The sequence below is a fragment of the Ascidiella aspersa genome, chromosome 3, assembly GCF_963924565.1.
Source record: "Ascidiella aspersa chromosome 3, kaAscAspe10.2, whole genome shotgun sequence".
NCBI lineage: Eukaryota > Metazoa > Chordata > Ascidiacea > Phlebobranchia > Ascidiidae > Ascidiella > Ascidiella aspersa.
Window position 1 is genome coordinate 19,347,735 of NC_139449.1, and position 19,300 is coordinate 19,367,034.

The 19,300-nt window shown below is 35.1% G+C and overlaps 2 protein-coding genes across 2 annotated transcripts; both read left to right on the forward strand.

The window, feature by feature from the left end:
- Positions 1-5,667: 5,667 nt before the first annotated feature.
- LOC146160609 (uncharacterized) lies at positions 5,668-10,105 on the forward strand. Its single transcript, XM_083383997.1, has 4 exons — positions 5,668-5,783; positions 8,214-8,517; positions 8,896-9,078; positions 9,384-10,105. Exons 1-4 carry the CDS (start codon positions 5,727-5,729, stop codon positions 10,010-10,012), a joined length of 1,173 nt encoding a protein of 390 aa, XP_083240123.1. The 5' UTR covers positions 5,668-5,726; the 3' UTR covers positions 10,013-10,105.
- Positions 10,106-12,086: 1,981 nt separating this feature from the next.
- Positions 12,087-15,532, forward strand: LOC146160610 (putative sodium/bile acid cotransporter 4). Its single transcript, XM_083384972.1, has 5 exons — positions 12,087-12,594; positions 12,734-12,911; positions 13,921-14,134; positions 14,280-14,475; positions 14,794-15,532. Exons 1-5 carry the CDS (start codon positions 12,087-12,089, stop codon positions 15,306-15,308), a joined length of 1,611 nt encoding a protein of 536 aa, XP_083241098.1. The 3' UTR covers positions 15,309-15,532.
- Positions 15,533-19,300: the final 3,768 nt, after the last annotated feature.

Genomic DNA, 19,300 nt, shown 5'->3' on the forward strand with positions numbered 1-19,300 from the left:
ATTGCTGCGAGACAAAAGAGACATTGGTTCAACATTACTAGGGGTGATAATATCAGATGAGAGCGGATATGTGATGCCGAGTGCCATCGGTGCTGATCCGATACCAAATTGTATACGACTTTCAAACTTGATTTTTGGACTCAACCCAAGATAGTATTTTTTACCATGAAAGTTAAATGTATTCAAAAATAGCAGTTGAACAACATGGGGTAACTAAATTTTTAAAGCTAAATAGTGCTTAGGCAAATATCAGACCACCAAACATAATTTAATTTGTTTACATAGCAATCAGATAATTTGGAATCATATCACAATACTTGTTGCGCAAAATATTTGCTATTGGTATAGCAATAAAATAAGCAGTATCGGATAAGTGTATATGCAAGTTTAAGTTTTTTTTTGTTTTTTTTCTATTGAAATGTCCAGTTATTCAATGAATGAAGGCTCTAATTTTTAGTTGTTTAAACCTTAAAGGGTGAATACTAAATATAATAAATACTACAGTCCATTAGTAGTCTTTAAAGGGTGTCTAGCAGATTTTAACAAAATAAGAAGCATTTTTTGAGGTTATGTCTTATAGAAACCTTTACATGGTTGCCGCACATTTCTAATTTCTATGCAATAAATTTAAATACTTTTTAAATATAATTTCTAGGTTGCCAAGGACTTGAAATTAGATCACTCTTTAAATTTAATTCAATCATATAAAAGTATGATTGTCTGGTCAACACAATAACTAATCATTTAGAATGTGTTTTACCGTCACTTTCTAAATACATAACTTGAGCTGCATATAAAGTAGATTTAAAAATGTTTGCAAAATGTAGTATTATTCAAATACTTTTTATTATACAAATCAATTCCAAGAATTTTTAAAGATATCAAGATTTTGTGGCAACCCTGCTTTAAAAAAATATTATAACTAATACGTTATTAAACACTTTGCAAAAATTATGAAGCACAATCAGGTTTTTAAGGGTCATTAAATAAGCTAGTCCACTTTGCACATACAAGTTTTTTTATATCACCATACCTGCAATACCAACAAATAGATAATTTACCCAGATTTGTTAATACATTAGAAAAGCAATTTTGGCTGTTAATGAGCTTAATTAAATGTTTGGAGCTAATATAAAGTAATTTTAAATATCATAATGACGTAATTAGGACACACCAATTTTGTCAGGACTCCCAGGAGTTTTCATTTTTCAATCCCGTTTCCCGGGAGTGAAAAAATCCGGGAAAAAGAGGAACCCTACCATGCGCCCACAAAATGTTCCCAAGATCTGCCATAGTTTCAAGACTGGACTAAATGACAATCAAAAGGTTAATATCCAATAAAATACCTTGTTATTTGGCTGTACCAGTTAGCTAATGGTTGAAAGTTACACAATTTAAAAATATCTAATGTTACCCAAGTTTGTCAGACATGATTTACGGTTTGCATTCCTTGTCCTTGCATGTAACTTGTTTTTAACAAGCTTGTAATATAAAGCCTTGAAACCAAGTTTACTCAATGAAAACCAAATAAAACCATACACACAAAACACAAAAAATATAAAGTAAAGTAAGAAATGTCATGCATAAATATATTACATCGTGTAAAAAACTTTTGACTAGAAAATCTTAAAGAACTAGTGAATTTCTACTCTGTAAATTTTGGATTAAGTTTATAACGATTTTACCCTTAACCACCAAATTGTATGATTGTTTGAAAACAATACAAACACAATAAACTGCACCTAAAAGTTAATAATATTTTTTTTGCATAGTTTGAAAGAAAGTAAGAACTTGTAAAGTATGTAAGTAAAGTATGTAAAAGCGCAAACATTTGTTGTGTAATACAAAAATAAAAATAATTATTTTCATTAACATATATGCTTGTTTATATTTAACTCAATAGGATAGATTCAATCTTCGTTTCATTACACTTTTGTTAATTTTACTACATTTAAGGTAATCTAGGTTTTAGGTACAATTTGATGTGTCATGCTAACCTTCTCTGTATCGTTTTAACTTTAACAAATGAATTGTCACAGTGAACCTAACTAATTTGCAAAGTTTGAATTAATGTTACATTATTAAATGAACTCTAAATGAACAGCTTTATTATCCATTATTAGCAATACAATTACAAAACTAGACTAACATTTTAGGTGAAAGAAAATATCAAGTTTTGACCAAGTGTTGGTTTCTGCATCAGGATAAGATATATTACGTTCAATAAAATCCTGTAGAAATATGCTGATTTTCATTATGGTTGAATACCATGATAGAATTACTGCACGCCATTGTTTGACATTTTGCTCGAATGTTTATTTGATATTCGTAAAGAACAAGTTCATTAACAAATACACTAAAACAAAATTAAAAAGACTACAACGTTTGTACGTCATATGTAATTTAAACGCTACGCTAGCACTTGGTCAAAACGTTGGGTATGTTAGTTTGGTTAGTATCAAATTGTCGTCATAGAAAACACTTTTTTTATTTCTATTATATTATTTATATTCTTAAACGAATACATGAACTTGAATGTATTAAGTCACCATTTTAAACCCTTGAGGTTTTATAACAATCGTGACTGTAAACAATCTTGACAACTGGAGACAACTTTTAGTATTAACTTTATAAATTCGACCAATGGGAATGTTTCCACCACTAGAGGTCAAAGCCTTGCGTGAGTCAGATGAACAGTCTCGGCAGCGTATTTTTATATGGGCCGAAAATTTATTTTCGGGTCATATCTTTTTTTTACCGTTATTCTTTTTTGATGTTATCGTTTGCTATGGTATGTTTCAGACCGATTTTTGTTCAAAGCTTTATAGAGAAACGTACATTTACCTAGGGCTGCGGAGTCAGTTAAAAATAACCCGATGTCCAAAATTCCCTGTAAATTACTCCGTGTAGAAAAATCATCTTGTAAGATTATCAATTGGTTAATCAAATAGATTCGCAGCTATATGCAGCTAAGCTTGGAGGCTAAAGAACGACGAATTTGACCCGATTGAAGCCATCCAAAGTACCGTAGCCGGATCAGGTGATGAAGGGACACCCGCTGTACGGTACGTTCAAGTATCGCCCAGAAACATTGCTGGCTCTAAGTTCCCGGTTTCCTTTTCTACTTCCTATGTATATAAGTTTATTTTGTTTTTGAACCTTGTTTTGTTTTCTTTAATTGTGTTTAGAGGTGTTTTAATGAGACATCATATTTGCCGACCATTTCAACAATCCTAAACTATTTCCATTGTGGCTTGGTTCTAACACTCTTTCTAAATCAGGGAAAATAAAAGTTATTTTGGGCTTCGCGTGGACCACGGTATAGGCAAAACAATTTCAAAAATGACGTCACAATACAAATAGACTTCACAAATCTGCTGATTTCGGTCAAAAAATGTGAAAGTGGAATGGAGTCTAAATACCCCGTTTTATTTTTAAATCAAATGTTTTCTATGACAAATTGATTACTTCTTAAATGTAGACTAACATTTCAATAAAGTCCTTATGGACCCCCTAAAACTGGTTTACGGACCCCCAAGGGGTTTATGGACCCCGTTTAAGAACCCCTGCCCTAAACCTTAAAATGGTCCTTTCCGAACGAAAAACAACCATTCATGTATACTCCTTTAAAGTCCAATTCCCATTTTAAACTTTTTCTGGAAAAGAATCAGAAACAAGTGCTTTCTTAACTAATTGGGTCACTTTGGGACGAAATATAAACGAAAGGTGGTCAAGCTTATCTAGTCTATATTTGTATAGGCCTACTACAGCACCAATTAAATTGACCGAAAACATAGCCTGCAATATCATGCCTATATACATATTTGTTCGTTCCGTTACCTGTCTGTTAAAGTCCTTCACCAAAACTCATTATGTTACATAATATTATGAAAAATCAATTGACCCTAACAAGAGAACACAACCACATGCAAATAAAGTTTTGTGAACGATTTGTAGAATTGTAGCTCATTGTTAATTTCAACACAAGCTCGCTTTTTAGTTAAGAATCGTATTTGTTTGCACAAACTTTATTGTTCATTTTGCAAAATAACAGCGAAAACCATAATCTTACGGTATTTAGCCGTTAACCAGAAAATCACACTGAAAAGCGTTCTTGTTTATTCCCTTTTAACTGGAATGGAATTGATTAAAAATGCATGTATTTCAGAAAACTTTACAAAATAATTTAAACCCCAATTTTTTTAAATGTGTTAGTCTATATGTTCACGTGTTATATATACAGTTATATCCTCATTTGTATTTGAAGGTATAACAAAAACTGATGCCACGAGCTAAATCAACATAAAAAACATGTCTAATCTAGTATAAACTCATCGCTGTCTAACGAGTAATCAAAATCATCCGGTAGAAATTGATCTTCTACCAATTTTTCGTTGTTTTCTGCGATATTCCGTTGGTTAGTTGTACCTTCAACTGTTTCCGAATCTTCGCCAGTTTTAGCTTGCCGAAGCGCTTCGTCAATCATTGCTTGCCTTTGACTGTTTACGTTTGTGATGTATACTGACACAATGATGATGGCGACAGCCAGCACAACCTCGCCAAAAATGTACATATATTTCCACTGCAACAGAGTTCTCCAGTCAAACGAATGTGAATCATCTTTTGCTAATCGTTCCTCGGCCAATCTTTCAAGCTTCTCTATGATTTCTTTCTCTGTTAGATTCTGTTTCGATTGTACCAGTCTCAGTTTGGCTTTGGGCGCTTGCTTACTAGTTTTGTTGTTACGTAAAGCCATTTACATTCATAGTAAGCAAAAAACACACAAAAAGCACAATGTATCTGCTGTGATAAAACCGAATAAGTCCAGCTAAGCCAATTCGATTAATGATTGACTAAAGCGTTGAGTCGTTGACATGATTGTTTAAACATATTTTAATGAAAAAGGTAAACGGTGAAATTACTATATCGTTATTTAAATATGATTCTAGTATATATTTTGCCAAGGGTGCAGTTTGGCTCTACCGCATTATTTTAGATCGTGTTATATATTAGGGACCGTACGTTAATTACACTTTGGGGACCAAAACCTTGCTACTATACTTTTATGTATCATACTGTATGTGTGCATAAATCAATAATTTTAGATTTTTAAATATATTTTACTAATTTAAAGCGATTAAAACGATAAACAACAATTGGCAGTTTGCTCCGGTAAGGGGCACAAATGTTTTGATCGAGAATTTTTTGGTAGAGAAAGTTTGGTAAAAAATTTCTTTCAAATAATAGATTGGGGATAAAAAAATAATTTAGACAAAAACAGCCTGGGAAAAAAACTTTAGGTTCTTACATAAAAAAATGGTATAGGTACAGAATATTTGTTTGCGTTCTATTTTGGTGATTGTGGTCCCCCCTTGTCCTCGCTCCACAAATTTCTAAGTAGTCCTTAAAAGCAGTAAAGTTAGTGAATTAGGTCTAATAAACTTTTTTATAATGGGATAAATACTAAATCAGAACTTTTGGTAAAGTATACCGAAAATGAGCTTTTCCGATTCTTCTACGAGGTTATTGTTTCAATCACATTTAGGATAAGGACCGTATAATGTATTTTAAAATTGTTGCCGGTTTAAGCAACCAAGCTTGTGCTGTGCGGACCTTTTCTCCTAAGCTGCTCAGCGAGAAAAAAGGTGACTCGTATAAAGACTCGCTTCGCTTCATATGGCGGCATATCAAACTTTATCTTGTTCAAGAAGAAACAATTGTCTGAAATGAAATTTGGATCGTTGGAATTATTTTTTATATTTGCTGTTTCATCTCAACTAACAGTAAGTAGTATATTTTATCTTAATAATTGCTTAGAGACAAATTAGAACGCGAAATGAATAGAAGTTAAAAAGTAGTATACGTACTGATGAAAGTAGCCATACTATAATCAAATTAATTCTAATAAAGTTCTCATTTTACTTTTTACCGTGTATAATTGTTTTATATCTTGGTATTGCAAGATAAATTGCATTTTCACGTATAAACTAATATATCATATTATCGCAGAGCGTTAATGCTGGTTTTAAGAGAAAAAAGTACATATTACGGAAAGTTCAATAAAAGTATAGACCACGTCGTTTATTGTTATCGCGGTGTCGATGATTTGCTAAAATTGCGATATGAACACCAATCTCGCGTTTTAGAAGTAAAAGCATACGAGGTTCAGCAACCGGACAAGTGAAACCAACCGAATAAAAACTTCCGCTTTTTACCCTATACTTTGTGTCTTAGCGGCGTGCTGTCTCCGTCGGTATATAACTCACGCAAGTCTTGCGTAGGTGGTGTCTCAAGCGCAAATAAGACACGCAGCCCATTGAAATTCCTAATTTAGATTACGGCAGGTGTCTATTGTTGCAGATTGTTTGGGTGTAGGGCGTTACTACTTGTTGTGCAATCAACCGCTTCGATTTTTCTAGTGACAAAGAGTTGTTCTGGAATCTAAAATGTCAACGATGTACGCCCGGGTGCTTTTGGGGTTTTCCTTTATTCGTTGATATTAATATCACGTCGTATGAATGCAACTATAAATAGGACTAAAGGTATTTTACTGTACATTATTGCAACCATTTAAATTAACTGGAAAACTTCGAAAAACATATCAAATTATTAAAAAAAACTTATTATATTATTTCTTGTTAGGCAGACAACAATCACGCTATTGTAATTGCTTTTAGTGGTTAACATAAGTAATTATTTTAAGCGATTACATTACCTAGATAAAGGGCAAATCGTGCATGGACAAACCGAGGTCATAACTTTTGCACACGATGAGTCCACAAATAGACTTTTTCGCAATTTGGTCAGGACCAAATGAGAAACGCCTCTTCGTTTTAAATTTGCACAATGCTTGCGTCTTTAGCTGCGTTTGTTTTCGTCGTCCTGTCGACAAGTACAACGGCGATGACGTAGAAAGGTTTATTTTCAAAAACAGATTTTACATAACGTTTGCCTGTGTTAACGTAAGTGCTTCTTCCGTGACGTAAATTGAAATAAAGGGAAAAGGCGATTTTAAGGCACACCCTGTACAACGCGTTAAATTTGAGATAGTCAAAAATTCTTGTAAAATTGTACCACATCGAATGCAAATGTTTGCTGGGGCATTTAGTAGTTATGATAATACGTTATATTTTAGGAAACAAACTGAAAAAATTAAGAGTGAGAAATACCCTATACTGATCGCCAGAAAAAATCGAAATTAGGTCATTTTGTTTGTTTTGCCAAATACCACACATATTGACTTTGCATTGCGCTTGTTGTCTATGTGTTGTGAAATACAGTTTCGTTATTATCTCGCGTGTATTTCATCATTATTTGTTTTGTCTTTGGGGGTTTCAACAATCCCAAAAGTTGTTCCATATTTAGTTTACTATTAGTAGGATTACCTAACATTTATTTATAGGATTTAATTAAACCGGTCACAAGATCAAAATTGTTTTTTTTTATTACAGATCATATGATTAGTTGTTAAATTTTCCGAACCATGGTGTGTTAGTAAATATTCCACCTGATACTACATATGAATTGTAAAGTGGATACCTAATCATCCAAACGAAACTGACTAATATTTAAGAAATTTGTTGAGTTATTTGTCACTGAAGCAAATGAAACAGTTAAGTTTTTTGGTGGCCGTGGCGTCATAGAAATTTTGGAATTTGGTTACGAAATACTCAAACCAGTTGGACATTTTCGTGCGGATGGTTATCCTATTGCTTTAATTTTGTTCGAATAATCGTCGGTTCTTTAAAACTGTATTGAAATTTCTACCTGAAAGAAACGCTTAAATCAACCTAGCAAGATAAGGCAAACTATAAGATGCCAAGAAACTTCGAAACGAGTCAACGACACTTATCCTGGGCCATGTGCTCAAGAATCTAAATTTGTGATTAAAGACAGAAACATTTATAGTTAGAACATTCGATTCATGTCGTATATAAGATGCATTTTTATCAATCAATTGTAAAATGCCTGGTACAATGCCTGGCAGCAACACTATACTTAATTCTCAATCAGTCACTTTAAAGTTAGACGAATTAAACATTTCCACTCGACATTTTTCCACTAAATGTTTACCAAACTAACAAGTTAAAAGTAAAAAAAACGTAAATATTCTAAAACGGTCTATTTAAAGTGACTTTCTTATACATATGACAACCCTGCACGTTTAAACTAAGTTTTTTTTTTGGTTTCAATTTTGTTTTTGTTTTTTGCAGGAATCCCGCGAGCATCATAAGTATTGTCCACGGGGATTTTATTCGAACTTACTAGCGCTGCCCAGTTCCGCATGGAGTGAAAGGTGTCTGTTGTGCAGCAGTTGCCAGGTGGGATTTGGAATCACTAGAAAGTGTACGTCCTCGTCCAACACCAAATGCAAAACCTGCTTGGCGGGGCGGGAATACACGGCGGCTTGGGGTGGCGGCAGCTACTGCAGAACGTGTAAGAAATGTGGACCTGGTAGGGACGTTGTGAAGCAATGTACAGCGTCGAGCGACACCCAGTGCGGAGAATGCAAGAAAGGTATGGAAATACCATAAATGGCTTTAACTGAGAGTAAAAAGAGTTAAAAGCTTCGTTTGATTCTAATAAAGAAAGTACATGTTTTTTGGGTGCATAAAACAATATGTATATTATAAAGTCGTTCTTGTATTTTGATACATTTTTATTGTAAAGTATCAGACCGCAATAGGAAAGTCGTTTGCTAAATAGGAAAGTCGTTTGCTGATACACGTGACTACCTTTTATAAACAAACGCCATTGGACCGATAGGCAAACAAACTTTTGACGAGCGCAGCAAAGTTCGTGGAATTGGAAAAATCCCTCTTAACCTTCTTACACCTAAGAATCCAACATCAATTACCTAGAATGCGTCTGATTTCTCGTCACTCTCTTGTGTAGGTTTTTATTGGAGTTCGATTCGGGCTTCGTGTGAACCATGCTCGTGGTGCTTCCCAGAGGTTTTCCCACCCAACCAGTATTACGTGGCACATGCCTGTGCGGCAGCTGGCATCGATACAAATTACCAATGCATAAGGTTACAATTCGATCGTCCTCAACCCACCTGGTTTAATCACCTTGAAGGTATTTCACACTAATAAAGTACTCGTTTACACACCTTTAAACTGCCAAAATGAGGTAACGATAAAATTTGTTAGTTCTTTACCCCTTATGGGCACAGCAAGATGATGTATTTGATATAACAGATTATACGATCTTTAATCCTTGTATGTAATGATTTTTACAATAGGTTTAAACTGTGTCGCTGCTGAGCGATAATTGACTTCACCTAAAATGTGACTTAAATGTCATCACTTTCTCTTCCGAAAATTACTGGATTGACAGCTTGTGTGATATACCGTTACCCGTCTACTTTTACTTTTATACAGAGATGCAAAAGAAAACCAGGTCCCACGAATTTCGAGGTGAAGTCGGTGAATCGTCCGGAAATTACGGATCAGGAAAAGGAGAAAATGGCTTCGGAGACACGGAAATATTAGCATCGGGTGACGCCGAACGAGGCTCGGGGGTCGTCACTTCACTTGTGGGCGACGACGAAGATATTCCACGTATCAGGGCTGAAAAACAGGACACTGTAGTTCACTCGGATAAACAACATACCGACCCCTACGACGAACATCGCGCATCAACAAAGCACTACATCATCTCTGTGACGCCACGAAGGAGACCACCCCCCAAGTTGACCCATAATACTTCGGTTTCGCCCGCAACTGTACTTTCGACTGTTGCGTCTCTTAACGTAGAAATTGGATTGCGAAACGTTCTGAAACATTCAAACAATGTCAACGCCGCAGATGAAGAAGCAAATACTTTAAATCAAACTGTAGCGATTCTATCGGCCGCCTTGGTCGTGATTTTGCTACTGTGCTGTGCTCTTGCCTTAGGTGTTATACTATTATATAAGCGCGTTTCGCGGCTAACAACTACGTTCGGTAAAAGTTTAGAAGACAATGATACCTTCGTTGAGGATTTATTGCTAAAAGATTATTTGCCGTGAGGTATAAAAATCCCGTTTTAAACAAAACTTTTAGGGTTCTTTAGGATGGTTCTTAACAATATTTTTGCATTTGCATTGCCATTCAAACTCTAGATATAACAAAATGTTAAATTCCATCGAAAATATCCATTGCCAATTTTATTATAAAGTTTTGTAATCGCGAGTGAAACCTTTGGTTATAACAAATATTTACAAATCACGGTAGCGTATTTATTTAGTCGTTGTAAGTTAATTAGTTGAAAGAGAAAACTATTTGTAGCACACACAGATAAAGTTTTATTTATCGTTAGTTTATGTCATTTTCTTATGCAAAACATATTTTTATACATTGAACTTTCAGTATTATTTTTCCATTGGTAATGTTGTTTTTAATTAAGGTGTTTGCAGTAGCCCGCTTTAACCTTAATTATCGCTTATGTTCCAAGTTGCAATATTTTTAAACAAACAACAATACACGTTTCCCCCAATACGAGCAGCTGTGTTTGCATGACGTATACACTGTGTACATTAAAAGGCCGCTACCAAAATATAAACTAAACCAATAATGTTATTCAGATGGGTATCGCAGGTCATATTGGCTTTCTGGAAAGGAAAAAGATCACTTGGTCTTCCATACAAGTGTTTAACATAAATAATTAAGTCCCCTTGTGGCGCATTACACTAAATTATTGAATTACTAACCACGCTTTCAACTCTTTGTTTAACTTAAATTTTTTTTGCTTAGCAACAAAAGCTGTCATGTGTTAAGCAGAACGAAGAACATATGTTCAGCTGCGTCACGGGCCTTTGTGATATGAAGGTTTCGTATTCCTTCCGCTTTTGCTCTACCAATTTGCATCCAAATTGTATACTAAATTTCGATTTGGCAACGGACAATGACATTCCTGAGGAACTGTTCCCATCAGGAAATACTTCGGGGAATGTGCTGATTAGGAACGACGCTACAACACATCCGCGCATTAATCAAGACATCGTAGTATTGATTTACTTTAACTTTTGTGATTGAAATCAGACCACATATTACCTACACGATTTGAACAATAAAATACGATTAGGATATTGCATCCCTTCTAAAATGTCAAAGAACGGCGTCGATTTCGCGTTGTGGACGTCTGTCTTGTCCAAATTAGGGTCAACGCTCCAATGCTTCTTACTTTCGTCCATTGTAAAGATCTATAAATTCTCATATGCAAAATCGATTGCGATTGGGCTGCAATCTGCTTCTTCGAAAGAACCGCAAAAATCAATGCAACTGTTACGTTCTGGTTTGACCGATATTCACTCAGTTAGTTTTTTCGTCTTGGCAGTTCGAGCCTTAGTTCCGTCATTTGAAGAGCCTAATGGAATTAGCTTTATAAGCAAAACCGTATCAGATAACTGCTTAAATCTCAAGTCCATTCCTGATGTAGCACATATTTTAGTTTACGTAAGCATAGCTTTAAATCGATAATAATAAGTAATCTAAATAACTACAACGAGCACTTTAAAAGACACGCAGGTTTAATTTTATTATTTTAAATGCTTTTTTGCAGTGCTGCTGGATTTAAAAAAAAACTTTTCAGCTTGCGCTCTAGAGGCACAACGTTTCGTTGCAAGAAGTCTGGCATTGCGCATAAATATTTTATAGACCTAAATGCCGCGCAGTACGTATATACGTACAGAAAGTCGCCAACGCAACGTATAGAAGCAGTCAAAGTGTAGCAAAATGTCTAGGTTGGTTAAAAACTACTATAATTTTAACGAAAATGTATTTAGATATATACAAAAAAACAGAAAAGTCTTGTGCAAATAATATATAGGCCTATGTTTGGTAGTATAATGTATTGTTTTATATACTATAGAAAACAGAAAGTCTAAAGCGAACTTTTGTCAAGTAAAATATAACGTTAGGCAAGAAAATACATTTCTGAATCTTTGCTTCTAGTTTACGTATTAAATTAACAAATGTTATCGCTAACTGACAACGTTCTGAAAGTTATGTTATAAAATAGGTAGCTTTCTATCTTTTTTAACAAAACAAGAATAAATACGTTATATCTTTGTGAATATAGGTACTTGTATATCATCTATCGCAATGATTGGATTACCGAAACTAGGTCTAGTGTTTCTTCTGCTGGGTTTGATGCTGTCGGACGCCAGAGACACATCGGACAAAAATAGGCCGCTAGGAGACCTTCTCGCTGTTTCTGAAGAGAAATCCAACTTGGAGTCTTTCCTTGGGTCGAAAAAGCTTTCCAAAAAAGCTTCACGAAAACCTGCCGGTATAAATCTTGATGAAACTAAAACTTCGCATCCGACTTCACAGGAGCGTCTATTGAACAATTCCGCCCTCGTAGTTACGCCAAAGGGCCTTTCTGGGACTCTAAAATATATTTTAACGACCGGTATCCCTATGGCAGAAACAGAAACCAGCACTCTGGTTAATGCGGATCTTGCAGAAGTTGTGAAGCGAATCAAGGCCAGTCCAGGTCTTAACTCAGGAATCGAGGCGATCCTCGTATTGCTCGTAATTCAAACGATGCTTGGTCTGGGATGCACCATTGACCTATCGCAGATAAAAGAGCATATATTGGAACCGAGTGGTAAAAGATTATGCTAAACTTCGGTAGTCAAAAAATAGAGAATAGCGAAAACTTACTGGTGTTTCTGCAATAAAGAAAATATTATTTTTTCAATAAATTTCCACAGGGCTGCAATTTTGAAACGTCTTCTATTTTACAGGTGTGGCTATTGCAGCGGCTTGCCAGTTTGGCATCATGCCTCTTGCCGCATTCGGTATGGCAAAAATATTTGCGTTGGACAAAGTGGCAGCAGTGGCAGTCCTGGTAACTGGGAGTTGTCCTGGAGGAAATCTTTCCAATCTGCTCACCTATTTTTTGTACGGAGACGTGAACCTCAGGTGAAAGATTGTAGTAAAGGTTGTATATGGCCTTTGAAGAATTTCACAAAAAAAAAGCACAAAAAACAAATATTGTTGTTTTATAAAAAGGCATTTATTAGGTGTTATTACATGCAGATACAAGTCGTTCAAAAAGTATACATTAATAAATAACTTAAAGTTCAAAATTGTCTTTGGTCTATACTACCGTATTAAGTTGATATATAAACTGATATATATACATAATTTTGAACTTTTATATAATTTAGGCTATATATATATATATAAGTTAGGCGAAGACAAAGAAGCACATTTTGTCAAAATAACCTTTCCTTTTATCGAGTGGTGGACAAAGGTTTGTTCTTATCGATTTCTGTTACCACCAAAAGCTTAAAGCTCTAGCAGATGTGGCCAAGTTTTGAGCGAGCAATATCAGTCCATTGATTAGCACCATCAGGCTTTGCGCTCAGTTTGGCTTGATTGCTTTGCCTATCGTTTGGGCAACGAAATCCCGCAAGTCGCACCCAAGGGGTTTAAAACAATTAACTTGAATAACAAAGAACTACTTCACTTAAAAATATTAAATATAAATACCGAAGGAATAATAGAGAAAATTAAGTAATTGCAACAAGCTCAAATTAGGCAGAAGATTGCTGCAAAAATCGCTTTCATTTACTTAATAAAGTAATTTGTTAATGATTAAAAGCAACAACGAGATAATTTGTACAACATTTTTGGTATATTGAACTTTAAAAATTCGAAACGACACGAAGCCGTATTCACCAGTTCCACAAATTACAACCTGGAATTTATTTATTACTTTAATTACAAGATCAGTTAGGGAAACGACCATCGTTTACCAATTTATTTTTATGATGTGTTCATTCTTAGTTGGCGGGATTTATTTAACAGTTATCGTTTAATATTAAAACATGTGACATGACATTTTATTCGTATTTCACCCATTTTATATTTTAAGACCCCAAATACCTTAAAACGTGACTTTATTACGGAGGTTTTTGTTCAACAGCGTACTGATGTCAACAGTTTCCACTCTACTTGCCCTGATTTTGATGCCCCTCTGTCTTTTCATTTACGGTTCAAGTTGGATCGATGTGGTCGAAATCGGCTCCCTTGTGCCGTTTGGTGGCGTCGTGCTGACCTTAATTATGACCTTGATTCCAGTTGGCTTTGGGATCGCGTTGAAAGCGAAATACGAGAAAGTAGCAAACACTGTTTTAAAGGTAATAATTTGCAACATCATCATCATTAGATGTATGAACGCTTATTAAAATAAAATCCCGTATTATATTTTAAAGGAGATTTTAAAATGGTTGAGTAGGTTTATTTTTTCTATTAGGTCACCTTTAAACTCAAATATTTTTGTAGATGTCCCTGTTTAGTGTGGGCGTGTCGTTCATTGCTCTAATGACTTTATCCGGTATTATGTTCGGCACTGCCCTCTTTGCTGCCATTTCCGGTAAGACTTACCTGATCGCAATCATCATGCCTTTGATCGGATATAGCAGCGGTTACATTCTTGCGACCGGGATCCGTCTCCCTGACGCCAGTCGTAGAACTGTTGGTAAGTCCTCCACTCCTATATGGTCCCGATTTGGGGCGGATCTAGGATTTTGTTTCAGGGCAAGAAAAAAAATCAGGGATGACGTCACAAAGTTACGTTCTAACGTGACGTCACAAGCTACGGTATAAAGTTAAAAAAACGTGACGTATTTTTTATATTAAAAACTATTAGGCAAAATTTTAGCAAGTTTCTCAACAATTCCTACTAGAAACATAAGTTAGATACATGGACATGTGTCCCTCCCTTCGATGGATCCGCCCCGGATACAAGTCCACCACTATTGCGATATTAATATTGATTTCATCTTCTGATGTACAGCTATAGAAACCGGATGTCAGAACAGCCAGCTGAGTTCGACAATTCTCAAAATGGCGTTTGCAAGTGAAGCGATGGGAGCCTACTTTCTCTTCCCCATATACTATGCACTCTTTCAAGGTTTAGAAGGACTCGGGATGGTTATTGCCTTTCGAGTGTACCGGCGCTATTACGCAGACGAAACTATGGCGCCAGCGCACACAAGAATCACCTACGATAAATTCGAAGGAGGCTGGGGTGCTGACGTCGACGGCGAAGATTCAATGCCTCAACGTCTTTACCAGCAGCCTTCTTCCAGCGCCAGCGAAGGTTCAATGTACGGTCGCATGGCTAATGACGTCGCCCCAGATCGATCTCTGGTTAGCTCCCTGCCCTTAAAGCACAAGTACTCCCCTGACGAATCGGCTCAACAACGACCTGCACCTGGAAAGTCGTACAGCGACAAATCGGCATTGGTAACCGACCCTGGTCAGTCGACAGACGGTGTTTTGGACTATGGGGGTCTCGGTGACAATTAAGTAGTAACTACTGATGTGAAGTGTGAAGGAAAGCCCAATGCGATAATGCTAAACCATTGACCAAATTATATCTACTAGATTGTTAATCTTTTCACTTGCTAGCGTTATACAGTAACTCCCAAAACAGCACAGAGTAAACACAGGACCGCGAAAGGCTTATTTGCTTTATTTAAAACATTTTTGTTACGTTATGGATTAGTAGCCTACACTTGCTTTCGAAAAGATTAAGCCCGTATTATTCGATATAAACATCAGGCACATTACTTGTAAGACTACTTGTGTCAATCATTGGTCCCTCAGTTGTTGTTTTTCTGCGATCTACGTGAAATGTGTTCAATATTTTGAAGAATATTTGCATATACAATAAGTTGTAAAATGAAGTTAAGTTAAAATATTGCTGTTTTCTTTTAGAAAATTATTGATGTATTTTTAATCCATGTAATTCGTGTCAAAGAAATAACAACCAATTATGTGCGGGTTAAAATAAACATTCACGTGACCATGTGTATTTAACAATACTTTACCATATAATAGGCTGCAGTATACCGGGTATAGTTATGAATGATATATTCGATGTTTAATTTGATTTGGCCAATCCGTTGTTATTTTTAAAGTGGTTATGATAGGGCTTCCGTTCAGTGGAGAAATACGTTCATTAGATTATGGGGCGTTTTCTTCTGACTGTGTGACGTAAATCAGTATTTTCAAACTTTCTTGAGGCACAGAGCAATTAAGCATTAAACTAATTTTGCGGAACCACCAACGAAAGTTTATTATAACGCAGTGCTCTTCAACCGGGTAGGCCTGCTATAGTGTACAGCCAATTGAGTTTAAATGTCGAGAAGATGCCCATCCCTGAACTAGGCTATATAGTATACGCTCGTGGACCCGTGAACACCATCAAACGACATTTAAACTTAATTCCCTCTTAAAAAACAGCACCTGCAATATTCTTATAAATAAGTCAATATACAAAATACATAACAAGCTCTTTAAAGTGCAAGCATTTGAGTCTCTATATTCTTAATTACAAAAAAAATATTGATATTGTTTATATACATTTAATTGAAAGCAATACATATTTTCGAAGTAAATAGCAAATAGCGCTCATAAACGCTTTGTGACCTAACAATAAGGAATTGATGTGCACTTCGGTCATAAGTAGGGCGACTATTTTTGAATTTTAGTTAAAATTTACAACCAATTGGGTCAAAATTTGTCAAAATTATTTCAAATCGAAATCGATTAAAAATGCACATATATCGTTTACAAAATTTGAAAAACTATAATCATCTTTTTGAAATTGTGTTTGAGTTAAAATTTTATCAAAAAAAAAAAAATGGTTTTGAGTAATATTCAACGACATTTTAACTGTATTATATCTTCATTATAGCAGTGTACGGTATACCGGAGTAGCAGAATTAACTACCCAGGCCTAGTTTTACGCATTAGGTTAAGCTCGAACTTTGTTTTTGCTTTATATAGTTTCGTATGTTTCTGATTTGGACAAATGTATTAATCAGTATTGCTGTATTTTTTCGCCTGTGATTCGCAATTATCCCATTTCCTATTTCGATTAATAGGTTTTTGGTATGTTTTCTGCAACTTTTTTTACGTCGTATTTCAACTGTTTACACAAGATTTTTTTTTTAAATTAGCGTCTTGTTTTTCTTCGGCATTTTTATACTTTTAAGAGTACTGCTAAGTCCCAACAAAATATTTGATTTGTAAACCACCAATCGTCAGTAAAACGTGTGGTTTACGACGCCAAAACACTACAGTACTTCAAACGACAATTTGTTGTTTAAATATATGTATTTCTAATAGGTCAAAATATTGTCAAAAAATATATTTTTAGGTAGAAATTTGTCAAACTTTTATTTTTTTTAGGTCAAACAATAATCACCAGTGTTGTAAACAGGTCATTTTGAAATGAAGTCCCAGTCAAGTCATTCGTAAAATAACTTAAGTACAAGTCAAGTCTTTTTAAATAAATACCAAGTCAAGTGCCAGTCCAAGTCAGCGGTTGCCCAAGTCAAGTCCCAGTCAAGTCATAGTTAGAGCAAGTCAACTTCAAGTCCAGCCTTTGTCAAAAAAATAAAACTTTAAATTATGAAAACCGGCAAACTCTCCGATTATTATGAACAACTCAAGTAAAAAATACATAAAAGCATTAGCAGCATATTACAAGCAAATTCTTTTATGTGCAAAGATTGTGATAAATAACGCAATTTTACAAATAATTGCTTAATTAAAACAATTTATTTTAACCCCAGTCATTTGTCCAAATGACTTAAGTCAAGTCAAGTCATTTGCCCAAAAGATTTAAGTCAAGTCAAGTCATTTTGCCCAAAAGATTTAAGTCCAGTCAAGTCACCTAAAAACAGTGACTTAAGTGCACTTAAGTCAAGTCATAGTCATTACAACACTGATAATCAACCTATAGTCATAAGTTTTTCTCGCTTGCGAAAAATATCTGTAGGCTTCTGTTTAGATTTTTAGGTGGGTTCTGTTCATAACTTGTTCCACTATGCATATGAAAGCGAGTTTCACCGCCAACTAAAACGGGTATTAGGCCTATTGCATAATCTAGTTATGCCTATACCTTGGTGTTTAAAATTATTTATATTTTTCGGTTATTTCCCGGTTACATATTGTTTGGTTTCGGCATATTTTCGGTTAACTGACTTAGGTTACATGATGTATTTGGCAAAAAGACCAGCCGTTGCTCGTTTTTGCACCAAATATAGCTACTGATAATAAAAACACAAAGTTCGATTCTTTACACAAAATGCAAATTTTACCGTGACACTTCAAAATTCTAACCAAGAGGGGGTGTTGAGAACCTCTACTCCACGAGAACCGAAGCCCATATACGATAATTTGCGATTTTACAACAACGTTCATTTATTGCTACAAAATCTACCGGGGACCGGTAAATGTAATATAAAATTTTTCCAGTATTTTTAAAATGTTTCACTTGTAATCATATTTATCTGTATAAATTTGTTGCAATGAAAGTGAATGGTTTTAAGCATATCATTTCAAATTCCTGGTAATGAGCATTTCTTATGCCTTGACAAAGCTGGTGTAGCATTCCCACATAAATTTCAACAAAGTAGATTTGTAAATTTAGGAACTGAACTAGAAAAGGCAGTCTGACATAAGTTTGTTAGACATTTACGCCTTTTCGAAAGTGGAAAATGTCTCCTGTATTACCTAACTAACAAAACAGTTGTCTCAAACTTACCCGACATAAAACTGTGCCTCTCTGGCAAATCGATGTGTGCGCGCGAATAATTTGTATTGGTAAACTAAAGTTCGTTGCTCACTCGATAACATTTGCGGGGATGCAAGCCAAATTTTATTTAATTAGCTGAGATTTTTTGAGACTGGCCTAGCTGCGCTGGACGGCCAGAAAAACACATCATGCTAGGTAATGTAATTTTTGCTTATTGCCGCGTACAAATCGCAGAGATGTGATTGTCACATTTGGCATGCGCACCTTTAGTTGGACCACACTGTTTTAAAGGGTGGGATTAGAGACGCACGATGCCTCTAACTATGCATAAACGACTTTATAAAAACGGGCCAAGACATACTAGAAGCGTTGTTTTAAATTTGCACAAAAAATGCTTTCATGTCTACAGTTCAAATCGGGGAAAACCCGTTTACGGCATGGCATCGTAATATTTAAAAATTGCTCGATGTCAAAAACTTTGCATGTAGAAAACATATTTATATATCGATTTGGGTCATCAATTGTCTAATTTTCCCCTGGATTCGCCAGTTGTTTTGACTTCTTGATATTTTTTTACGTTTACCATTATTAGAAATATTTCTGACAAAACATGGCGCTGAAACATAAGCCAAGATGACATCGGTAACTTGTTTTTAAAGAGCGGTAACAGCACCGTTTCGCATAGCGTTTGCAACGCTGTTTTGATTGTTGTTCAGTTATGTTAGATTTTTTTTTCATTTTTTTAACCAGA